This window comes from Salvelinus namaycush, chromosome 34, assembly GCF_016432855.1.
Source record: "Salvelinus namaycush isolate Seneca chromosome 34, SaNama_1.0, whole genome shotgun sequence".
Classification (NCBI taxonomy): domain Eukaryota; kingdom Metazoa; phylum Chordata; class Actinopteri; order Salmoniformes; family Salmonidae; genus Salvelinus; species Salvelinus namaycush.
The window spans coordinates 20,741,841-20,761,554 of record NC_052340.1 but is presented as its reverse complement, the minus strand read 5'-3'; the positions used below and the strand labels follow the sequence as shown (position 1 = coordinate 20,761,554).

Genomic DNA, 19,714 nt, shown 5'->3' with positions numbered 1-19,714 from the left:
CTTGTTACTTTTATTTCTTATTCTTATCAGTATTTTATTTTATTTTTAAACTGCATTGTTGGTTAGGGGCTCGTAAGCATTTCACTGTAAGGTCTACTACACCTGTTGTATTCGGCGCATCTGACTAATACAATTTGATTTGATTTGATTCAATGAAACTTCCATATCATGGTTTCGGTCGAGTGGCATTGAATTTACCTTAATTGATAGTTTCACTGATAACAGTGGCTTACATTTATTTTATTTTTTTAAATACCCTCAACATAACTCAGAGATGGCAGTTTTAGGATGCTACTGATAGCAACCCGATAGAATAACATGGCTACTAAATCCATCAAGTATTTATACCACGCATTATAGCCTAATTATTTTCATTAAATTGCGCGGGTTAAACCGTAGGATATTTTGTGTGAGTGACCTATCCAACTGAAAGAGATTTGATTCTGTGAGTAGGCCTAGAATAAATGAAAAAAGCATTAGCCTATGGTAAAAGGAGAATAGCCTGAAGATGTTTTACATCTTTTGTAGGCCTACTGTTTACATCTTGTGAATACTGACAATAAAGGTAACAAGATATGATCCACCAGTTCGTTCGCGTTAAACTTTGACAATAGTGTTATAACAGTGATTTATTTGACAATAGTGTTATAACAGTGATTTATTTGACAATAGTGTTATAACAGTGATTTATTTGACAATAGTGTTATAAGTGATTTATTTGACAATAGAGCTAACAGTGATTTGTACGCACCTTTGAATTTGTGTTGCAATGCTTTTTCTTTGTGTCGATAAACTGATGTAATGGAAGTCTTTACTAGATATATATTTTATAACCTCGTTAAGGTCATAATGCTACTGATTCACAACTTATAAACAAAGCTGCTGTCCTCGGACATTGTTAGAGTTAGAGATATAGGACACATGCAAGTTACCTGTAAAGTGTATTTTATGTATCTAAGAAAATTAAGAAACTATTTAAATCCATGTGGGTCGACACTGAGGTAGGCTACAAGTAGGTCTACCTACTATATAGGGAAAGGTATATCATTAACTTCAGTAGCAAGCTTCATGTAATTGTTGCATCTGCAGTTGAAATAAACCGGAAAATAGTCCACAACAGAAATAAATGGGAGATTATAGCCTAGGTGTTGGAAGTTCTCTGACCGACTTCAGAAATGGAAGGCAGACAATATAGCCTAGCCCTATAAACCAGTGGTGCCCAGACTTTTTTTGGTTACTGTACCACCAACTGAATTTTGCTCTCCCCGGAGTACCCCTGAAGTACCCCCTCATGTGCATTTACCAGTAGACTTTTCAAGTACCCCCTGTGGATCAACCTTGTGGATAGGCCAAGTAGCCCCAGGGGCCCTAGTACCGCTGTTTGGGAACCACTGCTATAGACTAACCATTTAGGTTTGTTCAAATGTCTTAGCTCAAATAGCTAGGAGAGAAACGATATGCTAATGTCGTATTGATGGAATAACAACCCAATTGACAACATACATGCGTATATAGAAGATCAATTTCTGTTCAGGATCGTAACTCTATAACAGCTTTGATCAATTTGATAGGATATGTTTCACATGCATTCAGTTCCCTTGAAAATAACCTCATTTTTCGCCTTATTGCTCTCTACTATAGGCTACAGTCCTGTCAAATTCGTGTTTACTTAACAGAGTTGAACTTGTTGACAGTGCTTCAAAATGACATTTTCAATTCATGCAACAGAAAACATTGAATCGTAATATATACAGAGGCGATATGAAATTACCTGATGTCCGGGGAAAACTACTTATTTCAGTCATACTTTAATTTATCGACAAGAAAAGCACTTTCCCGTATTACATTTCGAACGTAACCTCTCACACGATGGTCTCTATCATTGAATTAGAAATAAGTGTACACATAGGTAGGCTATAATCTTGTTCAGAATAAGGCGATTAAGGTCCTCAATTCATGAGGAAGTAAGTGTTTTTCGTTTGAATAAACCCATTGATGCGTAACATTTTTTTTCAATGGACATTTTGGCACTGTAAACAATACAGAACTGTTAGGTTATATAAAAAAAATATTCGCCTCCGGTCAGACGATTGAAAAGCATGACCTGAAAAGTGACAAGATTACATTTGTATATTAAATTAACAATAATAATAGCCCTATGTGAATTCTAATTGGTCTTTGGGTTGTGATATTTGTTGTATTCACAAAAAGATCATAACATGTCATCAACATACCTGCAATAACCACGATATTTCCCACTATACTTTGCCTGTCATATTCATATGAAAAATAGGATATAATGAAATGGTATTGCCTTTGATTGGTTTCAAATGGCTGCCACTATAAATTCATCCGCAAGTATGACTATTTGATACCCATTGACATTTACATTGATCATTTACCAGACGCTCTTATCCAGAGCGATTTACAGTAGTGAGTGTATACATTTCACTTTTTTACGCCTATTTTATATCCAGTTGACTCCTTTGTGAATCAAAGGAGTGCACTGAGGAGAGGAAAATAATTGAGTGATACAAAAAATAGGGAATTTTACTTGCCAAACAGAACTATTTGCTAACAATGTAACAGTATTTATACTCTATTTAGTTGAGGATGACAACAATTAAATGCAATCAAAATATTTAAGATCTGATATTGTACACACAATATAATGCTATTACAGTCTGTTGAGAAATTATTGAATGTAAGTGAATAACAATTTCCATCACATTTCAAGAGACAGATAAGCACACAAATAAATCACACAAAGTTAAAGAAATATACACGTTTGGATGGAGATCATTTTTTTTCTTTTTCTACAGTGGATGTTGTGTGTTTTTGAGCAAAACAATGTTAGCAAAAGCTTAGCAAACCTGTCCACAAGTGGTTGTAGCTAGCTATGTATTAACGATGCTTCTCTTCTGGTGCCAACCTTCTCTCTCCTCTCTCTGCTCCTATTCACAGAGTTTGCTGGCAGAGGAGGATGGGTATTAATGGAGACTGTCACAGGAGAGGAGGGTAAAGACCAGGGGCCTGTTAAGGAGGCAAACAACATTTTGAAACAGGGAGGTACTATTTGTACTTGACCAATAAGAACACAGGTAAAATTTTTCAGATGTGAAATGATTAGTTAAGGTGTGCCCTCCTTATCAGGCCCCTGCCCCTGGTAGAGGTGCCAGCCGGTGCACTGGCCTGGGCATGGTCCCCTCAGACTCAGAGAGACATTGCAAGGCACCGTGTCACAGTGTGGGGCACCAGGGGAGCGTCAGTGGGCAAACCATAGAAATGTAACAGAAAAAACAGGCGTCCCCATTCAAGTCAATTATGCCATAATAGAGCCTCACAGTGGAGGTGTCATAACTCTCATAAAACCTAGCGGTCAAACAAGGAAATGGTTCCAATCGTTTTTCCACCATACATTTTTTTCCCATAGGGGATTTTAGAAACACTTAAAATAAGGGCTGTGTTTTGTGTAGGCTTACCCTGGAGTGATGTTTTGATAACCATGTAAATCTCTCTCGGACAAGGTGACTTTTATCAATATATTCGGCTGTATTTACTCTCAGAATCGAAAGTGCTAATTAGCATCAAAGTAGACATCATGCAAAACTACAAATCCCTGCAAGCTCCTGCACATCATCTCTAGCTGACACCTTTGCTAACAGGTATTGTGTCCATTTAAAACGTGCACAGGACAGTTCACAGAATTGTCTATTTAAATACATGTAGCCAATGTATTAATTACTACATTTAGCTAACATTAGATAGTTAATTCAGAGATTCTTACCTTTGCCTCGATTCGGCAGTCTCGCCCAGATCATCATGGCATTTGTAGTTCTTTATGATAGCCATATTAGCAGCTAATTAGCATTTCATTGTTGGGGGGTAAATAAAGGTGAATATATTAATAATATCTCCTACAAAGATTTACATGGTTATCAAAACGTCACACCTGGGTAAGCCTACATGAAACACAACCCTTATCTTAAGTGTTTCTAAAATTCACAACGGGAAAATGGTGGAAAAACGATTGGAACCATTTCCCTGTTTGACCGCTAGGTTTTATGGGTATTATGACTCATCGGGTGTGTTCGTAAATTCACTCTGGAGTGCCTGAGTATGCTCAGAGCTCTCTGGCCGTTCGGAAATTCAGAGCATTTTGCTCTCGGAGCGTTCAGAGCGTACACTGGACGCTCTGGCCGAGGAGTAGGGTTGATCTGAGCGTTCTGACCTCACAACGGCAGTCAAGCACCCAAGCTATCTGGCTAACGTTGGCTAGCTTGCTAACTACTTCCAGACACAAATGAGAGAACACCTCACGCTGACCATTTTACTCACCCTAGTAGAGTTGGTTAGGCTGTTTACATGTTATCCAGAGCGTTGGTGACTGTTACTGTGCTGCTGGCAACCATTTAATTATGCTTTTTTGCCGACGTTTACTGGAGCGTTTGTAAATACCTCAGTTATTCTGCGCTCTGGCACACTCAGACAAGAGTGCTCTGAAATTGTAATAGATAGCCAGAGTGAATTTATGAACGCACCCATAATGGGCTACTCTATCGGTGGACAAGTCAAATCAGGAAGCATACCTACCCATCAAAATGTGCTGTGATTTGTTGATTCAACTCAACTGACATTGCAAAAAAATGCATTCATTTGAATGAACATTCTTGCCATGGAAATGATTCCATCACAATACCAGGCAGACATTGTAAGTGTACGCATAAGTTTACCGGTCAAAAATGGCAGGGTTAGAGGTTCCAAGCCCGTTCTATTGATTCTTTTTGTATGGAGAAAACAACCTGAGGAAGACAGCAGAGCCAGTGCTTGCTGGCATGAGTATGCCTGCTCAAACACATTCACATGGCCATTGTTTCAGTCTCAGCTCCAGTTTAGCTCCCGTCTAAGGTAAGTGAACTGCATTTAAATAAGACAGTTGCACAAGACAGTTCACATAATTGTCTATTTAAAGAAATTCAGCCAATACAATACAAGCCTGTAACGTCCTGACCAGAGTTCTTATGTGTTTTGCTTGTTTAGTGTTGGTCAGGACGTAAGCTGGGTGGGAATTCTATGTTGTGTGTCTAGTTCGTCTGTTTCTATGTTCAGCCTGATATGGTTCTCAATCAGAGACAGCTGTCAATCGTTGTCCCTGATTGAGAATCATATATAGGTGGCTTGTTTTGTGTTGGGGATTGTGGGTGGTTGTTTCCTGTCTCTGTGTTTGTGTTCTGCACCAGCTAGGACTGTGACGGTATGTTCTTTTGTTATTTTGTATAGTGTTTTTGTTTTGTCCATTAAATTCATTATGTCAAATTACCACGCTGCACATTGGTCCTCTGATCCTTCTCGCCTCTCCTCGTCTGAGGAGGAGGACGAAGTAGACTGCCGTTACAGAACCACCCACCAAACCCGGATCAAGCAGCGTGAGAACGGGCAGCAGCGACAGCAGCAGCGGTACCAGGAGGAATGGTCATGGGAGCAAATATTGAACGGAGAAGGACCCTGGGCTAAGGTTGGAGAATATCGCCGCTCTCGGGAAGAGATGGAGGCAGCTAAAGCCCAGGAGCGGTGGTATGAGGAGGCAGCACGGAAGCGTGGCTGGAAGCCCGTTAAGAAACCCCAAACATTTCTTGGGGGGGGGCTAAAGGGTAGTGTGGCGAAGGTAGGTAGGAAACCTGCGCCCACTTCCCATGCTTACCGTGGAGAGCGGGAGTACGGGCAGACACCGTGTTATGCGGAAGAGCGCACGGTGTCTCCTGTACGGGTGCATAGCCCGGTGCGGGTTATTCCACCTCCCCGCACTGGGCGGGCTAGAGTGAGCATTGAGCCAAGTGCCATGAAGCCGGCTTTACATATCTGGCCTCCAGTACGTCTCCTCGGACCGGTGTACATGGCACCAGCCTTACGCATGGTGTCCCCGGTTCGCCAACACAGCCCAGTGCGGGTTATTCCACCTCCCCGCACTGGACGGGCTACGGGGAGCATGCAACCAGGTAAGGTTGGGCAGGCTCAGTGCTCAAGGGAGCCAGTACGCCTGCACGGTCCGGTATATCCGGCGCTACCTTCCTGCTCCAGCTCAGTACCACCAGTGCCTACACCACGCACCAGGCTTCCAGTGCGTCTCCAGAGCCCTGTTCCTCCTCCACGCACTCTCCCTGTGGTGCGTGTCTCCAGCCTAGTACCTCCAGTTCCGGCACCACGCACCAAGCCTCCTGTGCGTCTCCAGAGCCCTGTACGCACTGTTCCTTCTCCCCGCACTCGCCCTGAGGTGCGTGCCCTCAGCCCGGTACCACCAGTGCCGGTACCACGCACCAGGCCTATAGTGCGCATCGAGAGTCCAGTGTGCCCTGTTCCTGCTCCCCGCACTAGCCTTGAGGTGCGTGTCTCCAGTCCGGTACCACCAGTTCCGGCACCACGCACCAGGCCTACTGTGCGCCTCAGCGGGTCAGAGTCGGCCGTCTGCCCAACGCCGCCTGCACTGCTCGTCTGTCCAGCGCCGTCTGAGCTGCCTGCCTGCCCAGCGCCGTCTGAACTGCCTGCACTGCTCGTCTGCTCAACGCCGCCTGCACTGCTCGTCTGTCCAGCGCCGTCTGAGCTGCCTGCCTGCCCAGCGCCGTCTGAACTGCCTGCACTGCTCGTCTGCTCAACGCCGCCTGCACTGCCTGCCTGCCCAGCGCCGTCTGAGCTGCCTGCCTGCCCAGCACCATCTGAGCCATCCGTCTGCCCAGCGCCATCTGAGCCATCCGTCTGCCCAGCGCCGTCTGAGCCATCCGTCTGCCCAGCGCCGTCTGAGCCATCCGTCTGCCCAGCGCCGTCTGAGCCATCTGTCTGCCTAGCGCCGTCTGAGCCATCTGTCTGCCTAGCGCCATCTGAGCCATCTGTCTGCCCAGCGCCGTCTGAGCCATCCGTCTGCCATGAGCCATCTGAGCCGTCCGTCAGTCAGGAGCCGCTAGAGCCGTCCGTCAGTCAGGAGCTGCCAGAGCCGCCAGCCAGTCACGAGCTGCCAGAGCCGCCAGCCAGTCAGGAGCTGCCAGAGCCGCCAGCCAGTCAGGAGCTGCCAGAGCCGCCAGCCAGTCAGGAGCTGCCAGAGCCGCCAGCCAGTCAGGAGCTGCCAGAGCCGCCAGCCAGTCAGGAGCTGCCAGAGCCGCCAGCCAGTCAGGAGCTGCCAGAGCTGCCCTCCAGTCATGAGCTGCCCTCCAGTCATGAGCTGCCCTCCAGTCATGAGCTGCCCTCCAGTCATGAGCTGCCACTCAGTCCGGAGCTGCCACTCAGTCCGGAGCTGCCACTCAGTCCGGAGCTGCCACTCAGTCCGGAGCTGCCACTCAGTCCGGAGCTGCCATTCAGTCCGGAGCTGCCTCTCTGTCCGGAGCTGCCTCTCTGTCCGGAGCTACCCCTCTGTCCTGAGCTACCTCTCTGTCCTGAGCTACCTCTCTGTCCTGAGCTACCTCCTAAATCATGTGGGGGCCTTGGGGAGGATTCTTAGGCCAAGGTCGTGGGCGAGGGTCGCCACTCAAAGGACGCTAAGGAGGGGGACAAAGACAGTGGTGGAGTGGTGTCCTCGTCCACCGCCGGAGCCGCCACCGCAGACAGATGCCCACCCAGACCCTCCCCTTGAGTTTTAGGGGTGCGTTCGGAGTCCGCACCTCGGGGGGGGGGGGGGGGGGGGGGGGGGGGGGGGTACTGTAACGTCCTGACCAGAGTTCTTATGTGTTTTGCTTGTTTAGTGTTGGTCAGGACGTAAGCTGGGTGGGAATTCTATGTTGTGTGTCTAGTTCGTCTGTTTCTATGTTCAGCCTGATATGGTTCTCAATCAGAGACAGCTGTCAATCGTTGTCCCTGATTGAGAATCATATATAGGTGGCTTGTTTTGTGTTGGGGATTGTGGGTGGTTGTTTCCTGTCTCTGTGTTTGTGTTCTGCACCAGCTAGGACTGTGACGGTATGTTCTTTTGTTATTTTGTATAGTGTTTTTGTTTTGTCCATTAAATTCATTATGTCAAATTACCACGCTGCACATTGGTCCTCTGATCCTTCTCGCCTCTCCTCGTCTGAGGAGGAGGACGAAGTAGACTGCCGTTACAAAGCCCTACATCAATTAGTCTTTTTGAACATTTTGAAGTTCATTTGACTATTGATCTGAGTGATACGTTTTAGAGTGTTGTATTCACGGTCTGCTTTAACCACAATAAACTGGCAGAAAATGTGCACTGGCTTTGGTGTGGTTTATTTATTGTCTTTAAATTAAACGAGAAGTCACTTTACATTTACAAAAGCACTTGCTGATAACTTTTGTTCACGTGATTGAAACAATGACTATGCAGGTGTTATATTTATTTAGCATATATGAAATCATTGAGTATCCAGGGGTGATAACACATCAATACATTTCATTTACAAAACCAATATTAGTAAAAATGTATTAATAAGCATGTGTTCCGCATTAAAATGAATAAATTCATCATGCCTCTTATGTTACATTGTCCAGTGACCAAGCAGCAGCAGCCATCGACTCATTCAACATGCAGAATTACGGGAACATGGCTGTGTTGAGTAGGGTGAAACATTCCGAACATTGCAGATAGAAATGTAATATATAGATCTGTAATGACTCCTTTTCCTACAGGACAGAGAGGAGTCACATGTTCTATAAAATGTATTTCTACCTGAAAGTCCTGTAACGTAGCATTTTTCTGAACATACCCGTGTAGTCAAACAGACATCCATTCCCCAGACAAAGGACTAGGATTGTATCGTGTTATAAAATTAAAATGTTGACAAACACTGAATACAAAATCAGTGACCAAATATTTAGAACCTGTTTTAAGTCTCAAAGGTGAGTCTATCTTTCTGTTCTCACTAGTGCATCAGATCACACTTCATATCAAGTCCTATGTGGTCTGGTCAAGTCTAGCAATGACTCATTCACTAAGAAAAGCTGGCAAAGTAGTTATTCAGCGTACAAGTGTGTGTTTGTGTTTGGGGTGTGTTTGAGGTGTGTGTGTCTGCACGCAAGTAAGGAATAAGCCTTTTCTTTTGTTAAAGCACAAACCTCTGTTTTTTGTTGCAAAAAAGAAAAAGAAAATCATAATCAAAGCAAGATGAAATCATCAGAAGACACTCGACTCAACAAACTAAAAAGATACCCATCGAAACCATCAAAGTTACCAAATTAAGAGAAAACCATACATGGAAGTGATTTGGTCTTAATAAGCAAAGCTAATATACATTACAGCTCGCATGCTGAGCTAGGTCGTTATCTTCAGAAGTAAAACAACTACAGCTACATTAGGTCCATCACCATTTACAAGCTTGTGAAAAAGTCAAAGTGACACGTAGTTAATCAACTCCATAAAAACATGTCTAGCTAAATAACAAACTTCAACTATTTCAAATGAGCAGTAAACTAATCAGCAACAAACATTTTGTTTTGAGCCTGTTTCTGTCACTAAAAGCCCCCAAAAATGTATCTACCTAGAGGTGGTTTGCATTCCAAATGGCAGCCTTATTCCTTTATAGTGCACTATATTGGGAATAGGGTGCATTTTGTGACTCACACAAAATCATCAGGGCACTTTTTATTCGCACGCACGCACGCACGCACGCACGCACGCACGCACGCACACACACACACACACACACACACAGGAGGGACTGAGTCACAAACTGTTCACTCAATGCACTCTGCCTTCTCTCTCACTACTCATACACACAGGCAAACAACACACAGACACGGAGCAGCACACACACCCAAAATGAAACACACGCCATGTGACACATCACCCCACACACACACACACAGACACACACACAGACAGAAACACAAACACATCGGTAGGTGAGAGTAACACTGGACAGTTCCTGGATTTGGAAAGAGAGAGGAGGGAACATGAAAAGGGAATCACTGCTCACAATAACATCCTAATGAACATCAACATGGCCTCAGACCTGGGTTCAAATACTTTATCTGGGCTTTATTGAGCTTGTCTGGAACCAATAGAATAGTTGGACCCAATAGAATAGTTGTAAAATGTAGCCCCCACCCACCAGGCACCCCAGGCAGACTAAAGCAAACGCTCAAAGCATTTGAAAGACTTAAAATAGTATTTGACCCCAGGTCTTGTAGGGTGGTAGGCAGGCTGTCTCCTAGTCTCCTCTAGGGGAATCCGGAGGGGAAGAGGCTGAGGGGCTGGCTCTCGTTGGTGGGCAGTGGAGAGCGGTAACCCTCAAAGTTACGGGGGATGGAGCCGCTGGTGGAGCCAGAGCTGTTGCTAAGAGTCTCAATACTGCCCTCCCTCTGGAGCTCTGTGGGGGAGAGACAGAGGCACACACACACACACACAATGAACATTCCAATCTTCTATGAGCTGTACATTGAAAGTGTTGTAACAATGTAAGTAGATTATGTAGTGCTGAGTGGGATTTTGTCTTGTTTCTGTCTGTGTACCAAACCAATACAAATGTACATTCACATATAAAGCCGCCAGATGTTGTCTTTATCAGAGGCCAAGGCGGAGCTACAACCATTTTGAGTCTCCCTATCCAACTCTACCAGATCTACAACAGATGAAGTGTCTATAGGGGACAAGGGCTAGGGGCTTGTTACTGGACAGGGCCCAAAACGCCACTCCCTCCACTAGATCAGACTCCCTCCACTACCACGTCTCTGGGTTGGTTGGTCTGCTCTGTCAAACACACTGACTCTCAACCTGATTCATTAACCATCCCAGTAGTAACAGTAACAGTACGGTATGCCAGCTAGCAGTCTGCCTCTGTGTAGACTGACACACTGTCTGACAGGCTGCTCCAACACCATTCACAGGAAACTGTTACATGTCAGTCTATGGCCATACGGAGCATATTAAAGAGAAGACATGTTGTAAAACATATCCGTCAAGATGGGTGCAGACTGGCATGGTGTGAGGATCAGTGATCTACATGATGCATTTTGACACAGATCAGACATATATACCAGTCATATTGATGATGGTATATATGATGACGATGGGGGGGTGTATGGGTGGGGTCAGTAGCGTGTGGTTGAAAGGTTGGGAGGTGGGTGTATGTGGGTTTGTGTGAGTTAGTTTGCCCACATACCCCTGTGACAGGTGCTCATGAATCCTATTGTAGACACTCAGCTCAGGGAGAATGTAGAATGCCAAGGGAAGACTAGGCCAGGACCGGCCTGAGAAAAAGCAGAGGCCAGACTAGGCCAGGACCGGCCTGAGAAAAAGCAGAGGCCAGACTAGGCCAGGACAGGCCTGAGAAAAAGCAGAGGCCAGACTAGGCCAGGACCGGCCTGAGGAAAAGCAGAGGCCAGGACCGGCCTGAGGAAAAGCAGAGGCCAGACTAGGCCAGGACCGGCCTGAGGAAAAGCAGAGGCCAGACTAGGCCAGGACCGGCCTGAGGAAAAGCAGAGGCCAGACTAGGCCAGGACCGGCCTGAGAAAAAGCAGAGGCCAGACACGAACACTTACAAGCATTCCACCATACAAATGAATACTTAACTCAAATACGTGCTCACTTCAGATATCAGTGATCACATTCCCATTCAATGTAAAGCACTTTAAGCACCTGTAAAAGCCTTGTATAAATCCAATCCATGACATAAGTAAACCAGGCGGTGTGGACTGAAGGGAGAGGTTATACTGGAGCCATGAGAATGTCCCACGGGAAACAGTAGCTGTTGGCTTCAGATCCGACTAGCTACACAAAGCCGCCCTACCTTCCTACCTTCCACAGAATCCACGCAACACACCACTCTGTTCCACATGTTACTCTATCCCACCTCCCTCCCTTTTTCATTTGCTTGGATACAAGCAGCAAAAACACAGTCACAGCAGAACAGTAATCCCAGGGGCTGACGACAACTACTGTTCCACATTGGGGTTTCACTCTCATGCACTCACTACAAGCACACAGACACGCACGTACACACGTGCGCACACACACGGGACCACACATACGCACACATGTACACACACGCAGACAGACAGTAAGTGTTAATCAGTAATGATATGGGTCATGTCTAATGATATCAGTTACTCAGATGTAATAATGTAGAGACTATACAACTCACCTCTCTCTTGCTTCCTCTTCTCCTCTGGACTATCTTCTATCCCTTTTCCTAACCCCTAGCCCCCCTCTCCTAACCCCTAGCCCCCCTCTCTTAACCCCTAGCCCCCCTCTCCTAACCCCTAGTCCCCCTCTCTTAACCCCTAGCCCCCCTCTCCTAACCCCTAGTCCCCCTCTCTTAACCCCTAGCCCCCCTCTCCTAACCCCTAGCCCCCCTCTCCTAACCCCTAGCCCCCCTCTCTTAACCCCTAGCCCCCTCTCCTAACCCCTAGCCCCCCTCTCTTAACCCCTAGCCCCCCTCTCCTAACCCCTCGCCCCCTCTCTGAACCCCTAGTCCCCCTCTCCTAACCCCTCGCCCCCTCTCTTAACCCCTAGCCCCCCTCTCCTAACCCCTCGCCCCCTCTCTTAACCCCTAGCCCCCTCTCTTAACCCCTAGCCCCTGTCTCCTAACCCCTCTCTCTTAGCTCCCCTCTCCTAACCCCTCACCCCCTCTCTTACCCCCTAGCACCCTCTCTTAACCCCTAGCCCCTCTCTCCTAACCCCTAGACCCTTTCTCCTAGCTTCCCTCTTCTAACCCCTAGCCCCTCTCCCCTAGTCCCTCTCTCCTAGTCCCCCTCTCCTAACCCTTAGTCCCACTCTCCTAGTCCCTCTCTCCTAACCCCTCTCCTCACCCCCCTCTCCTCGCCCCCCTCTGCTAACATTTAGCCCTTCCCCTAGCACCTCTACTAGCCCCTCTGCTAACCCCTAGCCCCTCCCCTCTCTCTGCTAATCAGGCCCTCTGCTAACCCCTAGGCCCTCTATCCTAACCCTTAGCCCATCCCCTAGCCCCTCTACTAACCACTAGCCCCTCTACTTATCCTAGCCCCTCTCTCCATATCCCAGCCCAGATCATGATGGCATTTGTAGTTCTTTATGATAGCCACATTAGCAGCTAATTAGCATTTCATTTTTTGGGGGTAAATACAGGCGAATATATTAATAAAAGTTACCTGGTCTTAGTGAGATTTACTTGGTTATCAAAACGTCACCCCAGGGTAAGCCCACATGAAACACAACCCTTATTTTAAGTGTTTCTAAATCCCCTATGGGAAAAACGAATGGTAAAAAAATTATTGGAACCATTTCCCTGTTTGACCGCTAGGTTTTATGGGTATGATGACTCACAGGGTGTGTTCATAAATTCCCTCTGGAGTGTCTGAGCGTGCTCAGAGAGCGCTCGGAAATTCAGAGCATTTTGCTCTCGGAGCGTTCAGAGCGTACACTGGACGCTCTGGCCGAGGAGTAGGGTTGATCTGAGCATTCTGACCTCCTGGAAGGATATCGACCTCATCCCGTCAGCACAGGATGCATGGTTATTCTTTAAAAGTGCCTTCCTCACCATCTTAAATAAGCATGCCCCATTCAAAAAATGTAGAAGCAGGAACAGATATAGCCCTTGGTTCACTCCAGACCTGACTGCCCTTGACCAGCACAAAAACATCCTGTGGCGTTGGTTTTGGCTTTATTTATTTATTTTTAACAATTTTTTTTTTTTTTTTTTTACTTCTGTTTGGTTTTACCACTGTTTAAAGTTCTCTAGCATCAATTAGCCCCCGTGATATGCAACTTTTCAGGGAAGTTAGGAACCAATATACATAAGCAGTTAGGAAAGCTAAGGCTAGCTTTTTCAAACAGAAATTTGCATTCTGTAGCAAAAACTCAAAAAAGTTCTGGGACACTAAAGTCCATGGAGAATAAGAGCACCTCCTCCCAGCTGCCCACTGCACTGAGGCTAGGAAACACTGTCACCACCGATAAATCCACGATAATTGAGAATTTCAATAAGCATTTTTCTACGGCTAGCTATGCTTTCCACCTGGCTACCCCTACCCCGGTCAACTGCCCCGCACCCCCACAGCAACACGCCCAAGCCTCCCCCATTTCTCCTTCACCCAAATCCAGATAGCTGATGTTCTTAAAGAGCTGCAAAATCTGGACCCCTACAAATCAGCCGGGCTAGACAATCTGGACCCTCTCTTTCTAAAATTATCTGCCGAAATTGTTGCAACCTCTATTACTAGCCTGTTCAACCTCTCTTTTGTATCGTCTGAGATCCCCAATGATTGGAAAGCTGCCGCGGTCATCCCCCTCTTCAAAAGGGGAGACACTCCAGACTCAAACTGCTACAGACCTATATCTATCCTACCCTGCCTTTCTAAGGTCTTCGAAAGCCAAGTTAAACAGATCACCAACCATTTTGAATCCCACCGTACCTTCTCCGCTATGCAATCTGGCTTCCGAGCTGGTCATGGGTGCACCTCAGCCACGATCAAGGTCCTAAACGATATCATAACTGCCATCGATAAGAGACAATACTGTGCAGCCGTATTCATCGACGTGGCCAAGGCTTTCGACTCTGTCAATCACTACATTCTTATCGGCAGACTCAACAGCCTTGGGTTCTCAAATGACTGCCTCGCCTGGTTCACTTCTCTGATAGAGTTCAGTGTGTCAAATCGTAGGGCCTGTTGTCCGGACCTCTGGCAGTCACTATGGGGGTGCCACAGGGTTCAAGTCTCGGGCCGACTCTCTTCTCCATATACATCAATGATGTCGCTCTTGCTGTTGGTGATTCTCTGATCCACCTCTACGCAGACGACACCATTCTTTATATTTCTAGCCCTTCTTTGGACACTGTGCTAACTAACCTCCAGACGAGCTTCAATGCCATACAACACTCCTTCCGTGGCCTCCAACTGCTCTTAAATGCAAGTAAAACAAAATGTATGCTCTTCAAACTGTCGCTGCCCGCACCTGCCCGCCCATCCAGCATCACTGCTCTGGACGGTTCTGACCTAGAATATGTGGACAACTACAAATACCTAGGTGTCTGGTTAGACTGTAAACTCTCCTTCCAGACCTACATTAAGCATCTCCAATCCAAAATTAAATCTAGAATCAGCTTCCTATTTCGCAACAAAGCATCCTTCATTCATGCTGCCAAACATACCCTCCTAAAACTGACTATCCTACCGATCCTCGACTTCGGCGATGTCATTTACAAAATAGCCCCCAACACTCTACTCAATAAATTGGATGCAGTCTATCACAGTGCCATCCGTTTTGTCACCAAAGCCCCATATACTACCCACCACTGCGACCTGTACGCTCTCGTTGGCTGGCCCTCGCTTCATACTCGGCGCCAAACCCACTGGCTCCAGGTCATCTACAAGTCTTTGCAAGGTAAAGCCCCGCCTTATCTCAGTTCACTGGTCACCATAGCAGCACCCAGCCATAGCACGCGCTCCAGCAGGTATATTTCACTGGTCACCCCCAAAGCCAATTCCTTCTTTGGCCGCCTTTCCTTCCAGTTCTCTGCTGCCAATGACTGGAATGAACTGCAAAAATCGCTGAAGCTGGAGACTCTTATCTCCCTCACTAACTTCAAGCACCAGCTGTCAGAGCAGCTACCAGATCATTGCACCTGTACATAGCCCATCTGTAAATAGCCCATCCAACTACCTCATCCCCATACTGGATTTATTTATTTATTTTTAACAGGCACCGCATCGATTATATGCAACGCAGGACAAGCTAGATAAACTAGTAATATCATCAACCATGTGTAGTTAACTAGTGATTATGTTAAGATTGATTGTTTTTTATAAGATACGTTTAATGCTAGCTAGCACCTTACCTTGGCTCCTTGCTGCACTCGCATAACAGGTAGTCAGCCTGCCACGCAGTGTCCTCGTGAAGTGCAATGTAATCGGCCATGATCGGTGTCCAAAAATGCCGATTACAGATTGTTATGAAAACTTGAAGTCGGCCCTAATTAATTGCCCATTCCGATTAATCGGTCGACCTCTACTCCTAACCCCTAGCCTCTCTCTCCTAACCCCTAGCCTCTCTCTCCTAACCCTCAACCCCTAGCCCCTCTCTCCTAAACCCTAGCCCCTCTCTCCTAACCCCTAGCCCCTCTCTCCTAACACTCAAATCCTAGCCCCTCTCTCCTAACCCCTAGCCTCTCTCTCCTAACCACTAGCCCCTCTCTGCTAACCCCTAGCCCCTCTCTCCTATCCCCTAGCCCCTCTTTCCTAACCCCTAGGCCCTCTCTTCTAACCCCTAGCCTCTCTCTCCTAACCCCAAGCCTCTCTCTCCTAACCCTAAACCCCTCTCTCCTAACCCCTAGCCTCTCTCTCCTAACCCTCAACCCCTAGCCCCTCTCTCCTAACCCCTAACCCCTCTCTCCTAACCCTTACCCCCTATCTCCTAACCCCTAAACCATTCTTGTTCTAACTCATAATAGTCCTAAGTAGGGTTTCCTTCCAATAAGTTGATCTCTGGATCAGATGTTACTCTTGATAACATCAACACCCGATCAATCAATCGCACCCACCCACCCTGATGCTCACACCCTCAACACAAGCCCCTCTGCTCTAATGTGGAGCTAAGCTATGTAACACTTGACATAGAGCTAACATTATGACATGTAGTTAACACTAACTAATCCCATCCCCCTGAAATCAGCCTGGTTAACACTACAACTAGTCTGTTAACCAGGCTGGATTCACTCAGCTGTACATCGTAACTGCATAGTACCTACATGACAATGACTGAATCTAAAGAAACAAAAATCAACCACATTCTGTTTCAGATTGGTTACTATATTTACATTTTCATTCACATTACTAATGTAGTTACATGTAATAATAACAATTAATGTAAAACTTGACACTTTCCACTAAAACACAAATACTTAGGGACAAAGCCTGGACAAACAGCAAGCTGAATACAGGGGAAAAAATACAAATTTAGACAGGGTGACTGGGCTAAAGATGGACCAGCACATCTGGCATTTGCAGAACTGTCCTATGGCCACTCCGTCCCTGTCCAAATATGATGAAGCCGTGAAGTGAGACAGAATGGACTATATTTGGCCTCATGGTACAATCCAGCGAGGAGGGAGTTAAGCTTTGTGGCAAAATGCAATAACAGTTCTACAGGGCTCAGTAAATACATCATTACCAAGTGGACTGACTGTGGAAATAATGTCCAGAAATTATCCAGCATCCTGTCAATGGCCTAATCCTCTTAAACTCTCCTCTTCTTACTTAAGTCTGGCGCAAGCTCTCTCACACACACACACACACACACACACACACACACACACACACACACACACACACACACACACACACACACACACACACACACACACACACACACACACACACGTACAATTACAAATTCCTGTACATATACACACACACAGACCCAAATAGATAAATACATGTAAAGAACTGAGACATACATGCACTCTCACACACTGAATCAACATACAAACATGCAAGCCTCCTCACTGAGAGCATGTTTTGTGTCTTTGTGCTGTGTGTGTTTGCCGTGTATGTATGTGTGTGTGTTTGTGGAGTGTGTGTAGGATGTGGTGTGGGGGCCATATTAAGTTGAGAGGAGTGGAGAGAGGGGTCAAAGAGAAAACACAGCGTCTCTTAATCAGTGGGTCTGAGTTGAGGAGAGGAGGAGAGGAGAGAGGAGAAGGGAGAGGAGAGAGGAGGAGAGAGCAGGAGAGGAGAAGGGAGAGGAGAGAGGAGGAGAGGACAGGAGAGGAGAAGGGAGAGGAGAGAGGAGAGGACAGGAGAGGAGTGAGGAGGAGAGGACAGGAGAGGTGGAGAGGAGAAGGGAGAGAAGAGAGGAGGAGAGAGCAGGAGAGGACAGGAGAGCGAAGAGAAGAGAGGAAAGGATAGGAGAGCGAGGAGAGGAGAAAAGAGGAGAGAAGAGGATATGACAGGAGAGAAGAGAAGAGGACAGGAGAGAAGCGAGGAGGGGAGGACAGGAGAGGAGCGAGGAGAGGGCAGGAGAGGCGAGAGGAGAGGAGCGAGGAGGGGAGAGAGGAGGTGAGGACAGGAGAGGAGTGAGCAGAGAACAGGAGAGGAGCGGGGAAGAGAACACAGGAGAGAGGAAGAAAGGACAGGAGAAAGGACAGGAGAGGAGAGGAGCGAGGAGCAAGGAGAAGAGGAGGAGGACAGGAGAGGAGCGAGGAGGAGAGGACAGGAGAAAAGTGAGGAGGAGAGGACAGGAGAGAAGCGAAGAGGACAGGAGAGGAGCGAGGACAGGACAGGAGAGCTGGAGAGGACAGGAGAGGAGCGAGGAGGACAGGACAGGAGAGGAGCGAGGACAGGAGAGGTGAAGAGGAGGACAGAAGAGGAGCGAGGAGGAGAGGACAGGAGAGGAGCGAGGAGGACAGGACAGGAGAGGAGCGAGGACAGGAGAGGTGAAGAGGAGGACAGAAGAGGAGCGAGGAGGAGAGGACAGGAGAGGAGCGAGGAGGAGAGGACAGGAGAGGAGCGAGGAGGACAGGACAGGAGAGGAGCGAGGACAGGAGAGGTGAAGAGGAGGACAGAAGAGGAGCGAGGAGGAGAGGACAGGAGAGGAGCGAGGAGGAGAGGACAGGAGAGGAGCGAGGAGGAGAGGTGATGCCACTTTCTCGTCGCTCTTTCCTCTCCATCTTTCCCTCCTCTATCTCTCTCGTCTCAGAGAGTCTGGGAGTGAGGCAGTAACACACACCGATACTATACTTATCCCAACTGAATGTTTTTGAGTTTTAAATTTAATCTCACAATTGGCCCCAGCTGGCTCTGGGGCCACACACACACACTCTCATGGGTCAGCAGATAAACGGTGGACTGCTTCATCTCCAATCAGACCTCATTACACCAGGCCTGCTGCATGGAGATACAATCACTCCTCTCTATGCATCCCTCTCTATCTCCCTCTCTTCTCCTCATTACTTCCACTCATCTCCCTGGTAAAGAGCTTGTACTGGTTTTAAAGCCCTGCTATACATCAGGATGCTGTGAAACGCTATACCATACACACTGATTGTCCCTCATCATTACCCCCTCGCTGGGTGTGTGGAAGAGAGAAAGTGTGTGTGTGTGTGTGTGTGTGTGTGTGTGTGTGTGTGTGCCAAGCTGTTGTCAGTCTATGTTTATATTTAAGCCACATTGGATTTAGAGGAGACTTCCTCATTAGTTGCTCACACAGATGATTTGGCAAGCTGTTGAAAATACACCACACCATCCTCTCTAAATACACACACACAAACAGACTACCACCCAAATAATACCCTATCCACACCTAAGACTCAACTGGTCAAAATTAGTACACTATAGGGAATGGGGTACCAATTGGGACAGACCCACACACACAAACATACCTCTGGACTAGAGGTCGACCGATTATGATTTTTCCATGCCGATACCGATACCGATTACTGGAGGACCAAAAAAGGCCGATAACGATTAATCGGCAGATTTTTAAAATGTATTTGTAATAATGACAATTACAACAATACTGAATGAACACTTATTTTAACTTAATATAATACATCAATAAAATCAATTTAGCCTCAAATAAATAATGAAACATGTTCAATTTGGTTTAAATAATGCAAAAACAAAGTGTTGGAGAAGAAAGTAAAAGTGCAATATGTGCCATGTAAGAAAGCTAACGTTTAAGTTCCTTGCTCAGAACATGAGAACATATGAAAGCTGGTGGTTCCTTTTAACATGAGTCTTCAATATTCCCAGGTAAGAAGTTTTAGGTTGTAGTTATTATAGAAATTATAGGACTATTTCTCTC

The 19,714-nt window shown here is 46.5% G+C and overlaps 1 protein-coding gene across 3 annotated transcripts in view; it reads right to left on the bottom strand.

The window, feature by feature from the left end:
- Nucleotides 1-8,312: 8,312 nt before the first annotated feature.
- bcas3 (BCAS3 microtubule associated cell migration factor) overlaps nt 8,313-19,714 on the bottom strand; it is a 317,356-nt gene continuing 305,954 nt past the window's right edge. For all 3 annotated transcript variants that reach the window (XM_038973748.1, XM_038973750.1, XM_038973749.1), the window contains one exon: nt 8,313-10,304. In XM_038973748.1, coding sequence (XP_038829676.1) covers nt 10,156-10,304 — 149 coding nt within the window. In that variant the 3' untranslated portion in view covers nt 8,313-10,155. The remainder of the gene's footprint in view (nt 10,305-19,714) is intronic.